Source organism: Neomonachus schauinslandi, chromosome 5 (genome assembly GCF_002201575.2).
Source record: "Neomonachus schauinslandi chromosome 5, ASM220157v2, whole genome shotgun sequence".
Classification (NCBI taxonomy): Eukaryota; Metazoa; Chordata; class Mammalia; order Carnivora; family Phocidae; genus Neomonachus; species Neomonachus schauinslandi.
Genome location: NC_058407.1, coordinates 175,868,308 through 175,881,641, shown reverse-complemented (window position 1 = coordinate 175,881,641; position 13,334 = coordinate 175,868,308). Strand labels below are relative to the sequence as shown.

General features: G+C 56.3%; 1 protein-coding gene across 2 annotated transcripts in view; it reads right to left on the bottom strand.

Moving 5' to 3' along the window:
• Positions 1-941: 941 nt before the first annotated feature.
• Positions 942-13,334, bottom strand: part of ADAP1 (ArfGAP with dual PH domains 1) — a 52,134-nt gene continuing 39,741 nt past the window's right edge. Inside the window, exons 5-11 of one of the 2 annotated variants that reach the window (XM_021680164.1) lie at positions 11,415-11,527; positions 10,720-10,866; positions 2,833-2,916; positions 2,604-2,666; positions 1,975-2,046; positions 1,533-1,761; positions 942-1,450 (exon numbers count right to left, since the gene is read on the bottom strand). In XM_021680164.1, coding sequence (XP_021535839.1) covers positions 1,422-1,450; positions 1,533-1,761; positions 1,975-2,046; positions 2,604-2,666; positions 2,833-2,916; positions 10,720-10,866; positions 11,415-11,527 — 737 coding nt within the window. In that variant the 3' untranslated portion in view covers positions 942-1,421. Of the gene's footprint in view, positions 1,451-1,532; positions 1,786-1,974; positions 2,047-2,603; positions 2,667-2,832; positions 2,917-10,719; positions 10,867-11,414; positions 11,528-13,334 lie in introns of both variants that reach the window. The other variant, XM_021680165.1, reaches the window with a different exon arrangement.

Below are 13,334 nucleotides of genomic sequence, written 5' to 3'. Positions count from 1 at the left end.
GAGGTTCTTTGTCTAGAAGCGGGGAAGATGGGCTAGCGATCACGGGTGTGGCATCTGGCGTGGCTGGGGAAGAGGCACCTGCCTGGAGCAGGAGGGGGTGGGGGCCCTGGGTGACCCTGTGACTGTCCTCACCCCCCGGCCCAGCCGTCTTGGGGACCGGAGCAGAGATGGGAGTGAGGGGGGGCACTCCTCTCTTGCCCCTGCAGCTGCACCCCCATCCAGGCCTACACAGGTCTGAGCAGGGGGAGCCCCATGCTCAGGTGCAGAGGGGAGATGGGGTGGTGGGAGTCAGGCCTGCGAGGATAGGCAGAGGCCCTGGGTCACCCTTCTGGGGATGTCCCCACTCCTGGCACGTATCGGAGCCCAGCAGGTAGGTCCTCCTGGGGAACCCCATGCCCCCTCCCCAGCCCCTGACCTACACAAGGGGCCACTTTAGGATAGGACATGAGGGTTGGCGTGACAGGACACCCTGCCTTGGGGACCCCCTCCTGGTCCTCTCAAGGGCTGGTCCAGGGCTGCCTTAGGGGATGACGGGGGCTGGGGGGCCACCTAAATCACCCAGTCGGTACCCGCCACCTACACATGCTGCTCCTCTGCCCCACCCCCACCCCACCACTGGGGGAGGAGGCTAAGTGGTCGTAAGTACCGGCTGGCCAGTATGCTGGGTCCTGTGGGGGACTCTGGGCTTCCATCTTCCAAGGGCTCAGTGACCACAAGGTCAGGCTGGTGGGTGGGTCAGCAGCCACTGCCCAGCGGGCAGCAGACAGGAGCTGACCCTCCATTCGCCCTTCCAATCCAGGCATGCTGGGGCCCAGGGAGCTGCAGCTCCCCAGTGCCTCTGACCCCCAGGGCCCTCACGCACGTGCCAGGTCAGCTGCTTGAGGAGGAGGACCATGTCCCCCATGCTAGCACCCAGGACCCCATGACCGACACACAGCAGGTGCTCAATAAATACTTGTTGAGGGGGACTTGGAGGAGCAGGGTGGGGAGGGGAGGCATGCAGGCCGCCTGCTGTCCCCACGGCCCAGCCTCCTGGTCAGGGGCAGGGTCCTGCTCAGGTGGGCAGGGGGCAAGGGGAGTTGGTGAGGGGCTGCCAGGAGGCCGGGCCTAGGCCTCAGAGGAAGGGTGGTTCAGTGGGTGAGTGGGTGGGTGGGTGGGTGGGCGGGCGTGGCAGGGGTCACATCAGTGGGTGGCAGCATGGTGGGGTCAGAGGTCAGGTCGGCCGGCCTGCAGTGAGGTTCCAGAGAAACAGGTCCTAGTGGCTAAAGCTCAGGCCCCACATGGCCAAGTCCGGGGCTGCCACTTAGGGCCGGGGCCAGGAAGCCGGGTCCTTCATCTGCCAGCCCCCCAGTCTGGCCGCTGCCTCCTCGATGGCCACTTCAGCGAGTCCAGTTCCCTCGGGCCTCCAGAACCATCTCTCGTTAGGGTTTATGTTTGAAGTGGGCTTCCACTGGAAAGGACAGGCGTTCAGCTGTGTCACGGCCACCCAGGAGGCGTTGGGCTCCCTCCCCTGCGCCCCCACCTGCACTCACCCGCGTACTCCTGGGGCAGCATGGGCCTGTCCACGACCTTCCGAAAAGCCTCCACCCAGGCCCGCTGCTCCGGCTCCGTCTCGCAGGCCAGCAGGAACCTACGCTCTGGCGTCACGATGGTAATACCGTGTGGCCAGTGGTGGCCCTGGGTGGATGGCGGGAGTCCGTCCAGCACCGTGTAGCCACTCTCCCTGCTGCCGATGAAGACTTCCCCACGAGCAAAGGCGTCCTGTGGGCAGAGGCCGGGCAGCCCCTAGGCAAGGGGGTGGCTTTGCTCATAGCCGGAGAAGCCCCGACCCCAGAGACCCGGCCCGCCCTCCTGCTCCTCATCCCCGCCGCCTGTGGCCGGCAGACGGGGGCCTGTCGCTCATCTCCGTGTTGTGGGGGAGGACACGTCCACCCTGCAAGGGCCCAGCCGACCTGGGCCGAGACCCTCCCTTACCAGGGGATCTTTGAAGTACATGAGCCTCCGGTCATCCATGGTGAACCAGCGCTTCCGGAAGCCTTCTGTTTGCTGTGGGTCAGAGAGTGCCGGGGTCCCGCTGGTCAGCCGGAGGCGGGGCACCCCCACGTGCGTTCATTCATCCTTCCTTCATTCGCGGCGCCTTCTGTGGGCGCTGCTGCATCCTGCTCTGTCCGCCAGGTGGCTGCACCAAGGGCCTTTGCACGTGCTCTTCCTCCCCTCCCCACGTCCTACTCCTCGCCGTCCTCCCTGGGGGCCCCGTCTGGGCTGTGGGGCTACCGCGTGTGCGCTCCACGAGGCAGGGAAGGGGCTGAGCTGGGCCCTGTAGGGCCCGAGGAGGTGCACGGGGGGCCTGATGAAGGGGGGCGAAGGCACGAGGCCGGCTCAGCCCGATCCAGAGCCCCAGGCCTGGGTCCACAGGGCCCCTGCTCACAAGAGGTCTTGGGGTCCAGGGCCGTCCACACCAAGATGATCCGTCCAAAGTCCTCTCCCGGGGGTGCTCCTGGCACTTGGGCCCACCACGGCCACCCCAGCCCCACCCAGCCCAGGTGGCTGAGGCGCTGATCTCAGAGGAGGCCTGGGGGCTCAGGCCAGCCGGTCAGACCCACCTTGGGCCCCGTTTTCTCCATGTAGCCTTCCTTCAGGTAGTTCCGGGAGAGCTTCGGCACCAGCTAGGGCAGAAGATGGGCTCAGGCCTGGGCCGTCCTGGTCGCTCTCGCCCATGCACCCCCGGCTCCCTCCCCACTTGCTTGCTGCCGCTGAGCTGAAATGCCCCAGAATAAGGGAGAGGGGTACGGTCCCCCCGCCCCCCAGTGGACACAAGCAGTCGCCACTCACATCAGCATCACTGGCCCCTGGGAATGCCACCTGCAGGTAGTGGAAGCGGGCGGCACGGAGCGCGTTGAACCAGTCCACGATCTCCTGTGGGTCAGAGGTAGGTGAACGCAGGCAGGAGGGTGGATGCAGGCTGCTGGGGGACGGCCCTGAGGTGGCCTGGGAGGACAGGGACGGCTCCACACGGGGGACGGGCCAGGGGGCCAGGGAACAAGCCATGCTGTGGCCAGCCAGCTCGGGATGGGCAGGGGACAAATGGGCGGGAGGGCCAATGTCAAGCCAGCCGGCCCCCAAGCCCTGATGCAGATTTGGGTGTGGGGAGGCTTTTCTCCTCTCACATGGGGTTATTTTTACAAACCGAGTATGTTGCCCAGAGCGAGGCTCATCTATTTTTAAATCCACCCAGAGCTGCTGCCTCCCATCTTCAAGGGGAGGAGGAGGAGAGAGCTGCTCTGCATGAGCCGAACCCCCTCGCTGGACAGGGTGGACCCGCAGCCCCTACCCCTCCTGGCTGCCATGCCCCACCACTCCCGAGACACCTTCCCACGGGATGCTGGAATCTGCCCAAATATCTCCTTCCCCTGCCAACAGCTGGCCATTGCCAGCCACAGGGCCCCTGCATGCCTGTGAGGGCTCCAGAGCCCACTCCTGCCCAAGGGGTCATCCCGCGGCCACCTGGACCACAGCTAAAGTTACTCCTCCTCCACCACGCCCACCTGCTGCACGCCCCAGCCCTGCCCCTGGGCCAGGTCCATGCTGCAGTGTCTACACCAACGCCCTGTCTCCCCACCTGGTGCACAGGGTTCCCAATCCAGGCTGTGACTTTAACACTCTGGGCCCTGCCCACAACCCTCTTCACCCCTGGTGCACCCAACCCCATTCTAGGCACCAGTGAACTCTCCAGTCCCTCCCCTGGGGCCAGAAGGCATTGTCTCCTGCCTGCTCCCCAGCACTGGTCTCCCTCCTCCCTCAGGACTCCCTCAGCTCATTGAAACCATGGCAGCTGGATAGGTCAGTGGCAGTTCAAGTTGGCCATGACATCTTCCAAGCAGAACACTGCACCTCTAATAAAGATACAAGTCCACAGCATGGCCACAGGCCCTGCAGGGTCTGCCCAGCTCAAATGCCCTTCCTTTCCTACCTCAGCCTGGTCAGCTTCTCAAAATTATCCTTTTCCATCTGGCCACAGGGCCTTAGCACATGCCATCCCAGTACCTGTCTTCACCTTTGGGATGTGGTCCCTGTCCCCCCCCCCCACTGTGCAGAGTCACTGTTCCTAGCCCTCAGTGTAAGTAGGATTTTAGTCGCTGGTCTCTGACTCACGCCCGTCTCTACTGGTAAACGGTGCAGTCACTAACTGACGGCAGAGCCATGTCAGACAGGCTTACCTGTATCTAGGCACAGAGCCCAGCCCAGACCAGGTACCCTAACCACAACCCTCTCTGAGGGAGGGGGGCCACTGGGGACTCACGCCAGCAGAGCATCATGCTACACATACAGAAGGGCCCTGGGCTCAGTCTCCCAAGGAAAATGAGGGTGGAGGCTTCTGGATAAAGCTGAAGACTGGCCCATATGCCTTGAGCCAGGACCCGCCTAAAACCTGTTAATACCACATGCAATCTTACAAAACCAGGATCAGGAAGAAATAGAAAATTTGAACACACAATAATTATTACTAGTAACAAAATGGAATCTGTAACCAAAGAACACAACACACAAAAGTCCAGGACCAGATGGCTTCACCAGTGAATTTTACCAAACATTTAAAAAAGAGTTAATAGCTATTCTCAAACTATTACAAAAAAATAGAAGGAAAGCTTCCAGATTCATTCTATGAGGCCAGCATTACCCTGATAACAAACCAGACACACTGTGAAAAGAGAACTACAGGTCAGTATTTCTGATGAACACAGATGCAAAAATCCTCAATGAAATACCAGCAAACCAAATCCAACAATACATTGAAAGGATCATTCACCCCAAGCAAGTAGGTTTCTTCCAGGGATGCAAGGATGGCTCAACATTTGCAAACCAATCAATGGGACATGTCACATCAACAAAACATTTAAAAACCATATGATCATCTCAGTAGATGCAGAAAAAGCAAAGGAAAGCAATTGACAAAGTACAACATCTCTTCACGATAAAGCAGGGTTAGATGGGACATATGTTGACATGATGAAGGCCTGCTTATGTGACAAGTCTACAGCTGACCTCATGTGCAGTAGGGAAAAACAGTGCTTTTCCCCTAAGATCAGGATCAAGGATGAAATAACAATAGTAACTTGAAGCTATATGGAGAAATGATCTCAGGAAAGGTAACTACTTTTTGTTATCTACATGATATAAAAGACTAATACTTTTGGGGTGCCTGGGTGGCTCAGTTGGTTAAGTGTCTGCCTTCGGCTCAGGTCAGTATCCCAGGGTCCTGGGATCGAGCCCCATGTCGGGCTCCCTGCCAAACAAGGAGTATGCTTCTTCCTCTCCTCCCTGTTCATGCTCTCTGTCGCTTTCTCTCTTAAATAAATAAAATCTTTTAAAAAGTAAAAAGACTAATACTTTTAAAGAAAAATAATCAGGAATTAAAAGCTGCTATTACTGTAACTTATTTGTAATTGCAAATCTTGTTTTATGCCTACATTAGGAGACAGTGCATTTAAAAGAATGATTATGTCTTGGGGCACACAACGTATAAAGATGAAATACTGTGACTTCGACAACCAAAAGGGTGTCGTACAGACAGCTGTGAAGGAACAGGGTTTCTGCACGTTACTGAAGTTAGACTACTACAGATTCGATTTAGGAGGTTATAAATTTAGGATGTTAAATGTAATCTCCGTGGCAACAAGGAAGAAAAGAGCTATAGAATATACACAAAAGGAAATGAGGAGGGAATTTAAACATTTCACGTAAACACAGAAGACGACAGGAAGGCAGGAAACGAGGGACAAAAAAAGCTGTAGGCCACACACAACATAAAGGGCACAAGGGAGAAGGAAGTCCCTCCTTACCAGCATTCACATTACAGGTAAAGGGATGAACCTCTCCAGTCAACAGGCAGAGAACGGCAGGACGGACAGAAACACGTGGTACGCCACGGGCTGTCCACGAGAGATGCGGCCCAGATCTACAGACACAGCGGGTCGGAAGCCAAAGGATGGGAAAGGATACCGTGCGTGGACAGCCAGCAGGAGAGAGCTGGAGTGGTTTCACGAACATCAGACAAACAGACTAAGTCAGGAAAAGGCCACAGGGACGAAGGAGGACAGTCTATGTGAGTAGAAGCCTCGATACAGCAAGAAGATCTAACAATTACATTTACGCACCTAATGACAGACCATCCAAGCATAGGAAGCCGAACCCGACAGAGCTGGAGGGGGACATCGCCAGCCTCGAATGACAGCTGGACACCGCGATGCTGCACTCACACTGATGGACAGAGACATCCGGCAGGAGTAAGGAAACCGAGGATCCAGGACGGCACACGCATTCCTCCCTAGGGCCCGCGGGGCGTCGTACCGTTGTACGGGATCGACCACACGTGAGGCCGCAGGTAAGTCTAGATCGATTTTAAAAGGTAGGTGTCTTACAGAGTACCTTCTCTGGCCACAACAGGGTGGAGTTAGAAGTCAACACAAAGAAAACTGGGACATTCACAACGTGGCGGAAAGGTAACACACTTTTAAACGACCAGTGGATCAAGGAAGAGATCACAAGGGAAATTAGAAATGAAATGAAATTAGATGAAGGAAAACAAAACACGACACCAGAACACGGGATGTAGCAACGGTGGTGCTAACGGGGAAATCTGTAGCTATAAATGGTGACATTACAAAACAAGAAGGATGTCAAGCCAGCGACCGAACTTACAACCGAAGGAACTAGGCAAAGAAGAAACTAAACCCAAAGCTGGCAGAAGGGAGGAAATCATAAAGACTGGAGTAGAGATCAATGAAATGGAGAAAAGAAAACCAATAGAGAAAATAAATGAAAGCAAAAGTTGCTTCTTTGAGAAGATCAGTGCATCGGCATGCCTTGAACTGGATGGCCTAAGAAACTGACTCAAGTCACTCAAATCAGACACAAAGTTGGGGACGCTGCTCCCAGAAATAAAAAGGTCTATGAGAGCGTGCTGTGAACAACCGTACACCAACACAGGGTCACCTCGATGAAGTGGACAAATTCCTGGAAACAGAAAACCCACCAATTCTAAGTCAGGAAGAAGTGGACCATCTGAATGGTCCTATAAACGAGTAAGGAGACCGAATCCATCATCAAAAATTCCCAACAAAGAACAGCCCTGGCCCTGATGGCTTTCCTGGTGAATTCTACTCAACACTTAATAACCAACACCAATCCTTCCCAAACTTTTCCAAAAGAATTGAGGGGGAGGGAGCACTTCCTAACTCATTCTGTGAGCTCTTCTATATTATACCCAGCATAACCTGGATACCAAAGCCAGACAAAAATACAAGACAACCACAGACCCATAGCCCTTGTGAACACTGATGTAAAAGTCCTCAACAAGATACTAATGAACCGAATTCAGCAGTATATTAAGGATTATACACCATGACCAAGTGAGGTTTATTCCTAAAATGCAAGGGATTCTCAACATGAAAACTGATGAAGTTAATACACCACGTTAATAGAATGAAGGAAAAACAAATCACATGATCATCTTAGTTGATGCATAAAATGTATTTGACCAAATTCATATGGAATATCTGGGAACCCAAGTAGCCAAATAATCCTTAAAAAGAACAAAACTGGAAGAACTGCACTTCTAATTTCAAAACTTATGACGAAGTCACAGCAGTCCAAAGAGCATGGCACTGGCATAAAGACAGACATAGACCAGTGGAATAGGAGAGAGAGCCCAGAAATTGGTCAAATTATTTGTTGAGAAAAGTGTCAATACCATTTAATCGGGAAAGGACTGTCTTTTCAACGGTACTGTGGAAACTGGATATCCACGTAAAAAAGAATGAAGTTGGGTGCGCCTGGGTGGCTCAGTCGTTAAGCGTCTGCCTTCGGCTCAGGTCATGATCCCAGGATCCTGGGACTGAGCCCCACATCAGGCTCCCTGCCCAGCGGGGAGCCTGTTTCTCCCTCTCTCTCTCTCTGCCTGCCACTCTGCCTACTTGTGTTCTCTCTGTCAAATAAATAAATAAAATCTTTAAAAAAAAAATGAAGTTGGGGTATGTGCACCCCAATGTTTATAGCAGCAATGTCCACAATAGCCAAACTGTGGAAAGAGCCAAGATGTCCATCGACAGATGAATGGATAAAGAAGATGTGGTATATATATACAATAGAATATTATGCAGATGTGGTATATATATACAATAGAATATTATGCAAACCATCAAAAGGAATGAGATCTTGCCATTTGCAACGACGTGGATGGAACTGGAAGGTGTTATGCTGAGCGAAATAAGTCAATCAGAGAAAGACAAGTATCATATGATCTCACTGATATGAGGAATTCTTAATCTCAGGAAACAAACTGAGGGTTGCTGGAGTGGTGGGGGTGGGAGGGATGAGGTGGCTGGGTGATAGACACCAGGGAGTGTATGTGCTATGGTGAGTGCTGTGAATTGTGCAAGACTGTTGAATCTCAGATCTGTACCTCTGAAACAAATAATGCAATATATGTTAAGGAAAAAAAAAAAGAAGGTAGCAGGAGGGGAAGAATGAAGGGGGGGAAATCGGAGGGGTAGATGAACCATGAGACACAATGGACTCTGAAAAACAAACTGAGGGTTCTAGAGGGGAGGGGGGTGGGGGGGTGGCTTAGCCTGGTGATGGGTATTAAAGAGGGCACGTTCTGCATGGAGCACTGGGTGTTATGCACAAACAATGAATCATGGAACACTACCTCAAAAACTAATGATGTAATGTATGGTGATTAACGTAACATAATAAAAAAAACGAAGTTGGACTCTTATATAAAAATTAACTCAGTGGGGGGGCGGGCGCGTGGGTGGCTCAGGTCATGATCTTAGGTCCTGGGATCAAGCCCCGTGTCGGGCTCCCTGCTCAGTGGGGAGCCTGCTTCTCCCTCTGCCTCTGCCCCTCCCCCGACCCCCTCCCCGCCCTCCTGCTCTAATAAATAAATAAAATCTTTAAAAAAAATTAACTCAGTGGATCAAAGACCTAAACATAAACCTGAACCATACAAATCTTTGAAGAAAACACAAGGCAAAAGCTTCATGACGCTGGATATGTCGATGATTTTGTTGATCTGACACCACAGGCGTCGGCAACAAAAGACAAACTGGAGTTTATGAAAATTTAAAAATTTTGTGCTCCAGGGGACACTATCCACAGAGTGAAAGGTAACCCACAGATTGGGAGACAACGTTTTCAAGTCGTGTGTCTGCTAAGAGATCAATATCCAGAATATATAGAGAAGCCCTAAAACTCAACACCTGAAAAAACCACCAAAATCCAAAATGGGCAAAATGGCACCTGAACAGACCTTTCTCTGAAGACACACAAATGGCCAACCAGGACATGAAAAGATGCTCAACCTCAGTCATCATCAGGGAAATGCAGATGAAAATCAACATGCGAGCACCTCGCACACCTCACAGTGCCCGTCAGAACCCAGAAACAGCTACTGGCGAGGACGGGGAGAGAGGAGAACCCTCGTGCCCTGTCGGGGGGAACGCAAACCGTGCAGCTGCCGTGGACAAGAGTGAGGAGGGTCCTCAAAACAGTTACCACCCGATCCCACAATTTCACTCTGGCTATATAATCACAAGAATTGAATGTAGGGTCTCAGGTATTTGTACCCCCAAGTTCACAGCAGCATCCTTCATGAAACCACCAGCTGTCCGTCAGGGTAGGGGCTGATAAACACAGTGTGGTCCGTCCACACGACAGATCACTCAGCCTTAGGAAGCAACCGGACCCCTGCCCCCATGGGGACGAGGCCCGAGGACACGAGCCAGGCCCAGAAGGACACGCACGGGGACCCCACTCCCACGAGGTCCCAGAGTCATCAGACTCACAGAGGGTAGATGGCAGGGCCGGGGCTGGGGGAGTGGGTGGGGGTCTGTGCGTCACAGGGACAGGGTCTCTGTGTGCGGGATGGAACATTCTGGAAGGGGTGGTGGGGATGGCTGCACAATGTACCCAGAACCGTATGCTTACACATCACGAAAATGGTGAATTTTAGGTGTATTTTTACTCAAGAAAAAAGGGAGAAGAGAGGTGGTTGCCAGACCCTTGTGTGGCTGAAGCGTTGCAGACACATTTTGCCCTTTAATCCACATGCCCGTGTTCCGGAGGTAAAAATGGAAAACCAAGGTCACAAGGAGGAGGGGCCACCCGTGACATAAGGACAGACCCCGAGGGGTTGGCTGGGGGCTCCCGGCACCCTCACCCCGCAGAAGCTCTGGTGCGAGGGTGGGAGGGGATGGCTGGATGATGATAGACCAGTGCTACATGAAAGCAAAAGTTGCTTCTTTGAGAAGATCAGTGCATCGGCATGCCTTGAACTGGATGGCCTAAGAAACTGATTCAAGTCACTCAAATCAGACACAAAGTTGGGGACGCTGCTCCCAGAAATAAAAAGGTCTATGAGAGCGTGCTGTGAACAACCGTACACCAACACAGGGTCACCTCGATGAAGTGGACAAATTCCTGGAAACAGAAAACCCACCAATTCTAAGTCAGGAAGAAGTGGACCATCTGAATGGTCCTATAAACGAGTAAGGAGACCGAATCCGTCATCAAAAATTCCCAACAAAGAACAGCTGGGGCCCTGATGGCTTTAGGGATTCTAGGTCCGCTCCCTGGCCAGGGCCCCGCTGGCTCCACGTGGCCATGCAGGGTGGAGCACCCCAGCTCCCTGCCCCCACCAAGCAGCCCGGCACCCACCTTCCCGTCCTCGTGGTAGACAAAGATGTTGCGGGTACTATTGTCCTTCAGGTAGGTGACCTGCAGGCCATGCGGGTGGCCGATCTTGGCTGGCTGGAAGGTGGCGTTCAGATGCTCGATCTTCATGACAGCCTTGGGCTCCTTGGCCTGGAAGCAAGGCCGTTAGCTCCAGCCGGGCCTGTGGGTGCCGGCTGTTCTGTGTGGCTTTGGGTAAGTTACTTACGCGCTCTGGTCCTGGGCTTCCTGACCTGCAAGTCTGAGGTAACAGCGCTGCCCTCCCCGGGGATGAGGAAGGGGGCTGTCTGACACCCGGGCAGACCCCCCTCCCCGCTGCAGCTCCTCCTGTCTGCTGTGCCCCCACCCCTGCTCCCGTCCCGCCAGCCCGGCTTTCCTCTTTGCCTGGGAGCTGGCAAACTGCCCTGCGGTGCCCTCTGTCTCTGTGTGTCACCGGGGATGTCCTGACCTGGAGCTGGTCTGGGTGGGCGCAGGGCCCGGCCAGCCCTCCCCGCCCGCCGCCTGGATGACCCTGTCGGGCTTGGGAGTGCCCAGCATTACCGACCAGGCCCGGCCCCAGGGAGCGACTGTGACCAAGGGGTGGGCAGGGGTCCCCACAGGAGGGGGCAGCCCCTCCAGGCCAGGAATTGCTTGAGGGCAGCTGGGGACAACGGCCAGTACGGGCCCCATGCTGGGCTCACATCGTTTCTGTTGAAATACTTCAGGGACCCTTCCCGCTCCGTCAGCACGAACTTCCGGCTTAAAAACTGCCCGTTGTCCCGGCCGCGCTTCCAGAGAAAGCCTTCTCGGTATCCTGGGGAGAGGGGGGGTGTGGGTCAGAGGGTCACAGTGGACCAGAGCGGAGGCCGCCAGCCTGACCCACACAGAGGGTGTGGGCGAGAGGACTCCAGCCTGAGGTCTGGCCTCTCGGCTGCGGAGCTTGGTGGACGCAGGCCGGACTCGCCCACGGCGCTGGGACCCGAGGCCACCCCCTCCCCAGAGGCTGCCCGCTGCTGCCTACTGTTTGGCGTGTTTTCCCATTTCCTTCCGGAAGCGTAAGAAACAGGGAAAGGGGTGTAGTGCGCTACCCTGTGTGCAGGCCCACGGGCGAATGTGTGAGGAGACGCCTGTGTGGCCACCGGGGGGGGGGGGGGGGGGGCGGCAGAGCAGAGCAAGGTGCCCACTGCTGAGTCCTCAGGACAGCGGGACAGGACTCGCGCATGTCTGGAGGGTCTGGGGACGGGCGGGCGTCCTGCACTGTCCAGGTGAGCCCAAGGTCATCACAAGGGTCCTCGCACGCGGGAGGTGGAGGGAGAAGGGACTGGAAACAGGAGACGCAGGGCGGAGCCGGCACTGCCCACCCCTCCACTCCAGCCCCCCGACTCTGCGGAGCTCGGAGCCCCGGGTGCCCCAGGCCGTCGGGCACAAATTCTGTGGCCCGTTGCTCCAGCAGCCCTAGGAAGGGAATACTGTCCTCCCTTCGTGTTCGGTCCTGTCACGTTCCCGTCAGTGAGGCCGGTTCCGGACCTTGTGCCCAAGAGGAGCCGTGCCCTGTGTCCCCTGCCTGGCTGTGCTGTCCCTCCACAGGGCAGGGGCAGGGGAGCCTGCTGCCGCCGTGCCCGCGGCGCAGTCCCAGCTCTGCTGGCCCCGCGGGACTGAGTCTCCAGGGACGCCCGTGTGCCGTGGGCGCGTTCCTCGGGGTTCGCCCGTCACAGTCAGGGTCTGTGGCTTCCCGTACAAACCGCCCAGCAGTTCTGCCCCGGGTTTCGGGGCGCTCTCCCCGGGGAACCTGTCCTGCTGCCGCGCCCGAGGCCGGCCCGGGATGGGAGGAGAAGGCTGGACCGGCGCCTGCGCGGGCGGTGCGACCCTGACAGCCGGGGCGGCTCGCATTCCGGACGCCACCTCTAGGCCCTGACCCGCTCGCTGCTGCAGCCCTAGAGGCCCCGCCTGACACCACAGGGACAAGGAGCTATTTTCTCCGTGCTTGAGACACGCGACCCTAAAGGGGCGGCAGCCTGGCGTCGGGGAGGGGGCGGCTGGCGCCTCTCAGTCTGTGGCGGGACAGCGCCAGATGGGGCCCCTCCCCTCCCCCCCGGGCCCCCTGCTCATAGCGCCAGCAGGCCTATGCCCACTGTGTGCGCGGGAACCGGGTCCCCAGGCCCACACGGGGCCCTACGCAGAGCGACCACGTGAGCACTCTACCCAGGGCAAAGCTGCAAGTCCACCGGCCCGCAGGGACGCGCCCGAGGGTGGTGTCTGCTCAGCAGCTGGAGTCGTGCCATCTGCAGGGCGGGTGGCCACCCGCACCCGTGAACGTTGCCCATGACGAGGCCCTGGCTGAGCACGTCACCCACATGATCCTGTGCCGGCCCCAGAAGGACTTCCAAGTTGTCATCCTCATTGTACAGAAGGGGAAACTGAGGCACAGAGACGCGAGTCCTGGTCCAAGGTCACCTTGCCAGCCAGCGCCGGCCTTGCGCCCTGCAGGACCCCCTGCCCCACGCCCGCCCGCCCGCCCGCCCGCCCGCCTTGCCTGCTGGGCCCAGCAGGCGGCAGCAGGGGCTCAGGACGCAGCCGGCGGCCGGCTGAGTGGGGTGGCCACCCAGCCCCACCGTCCACCC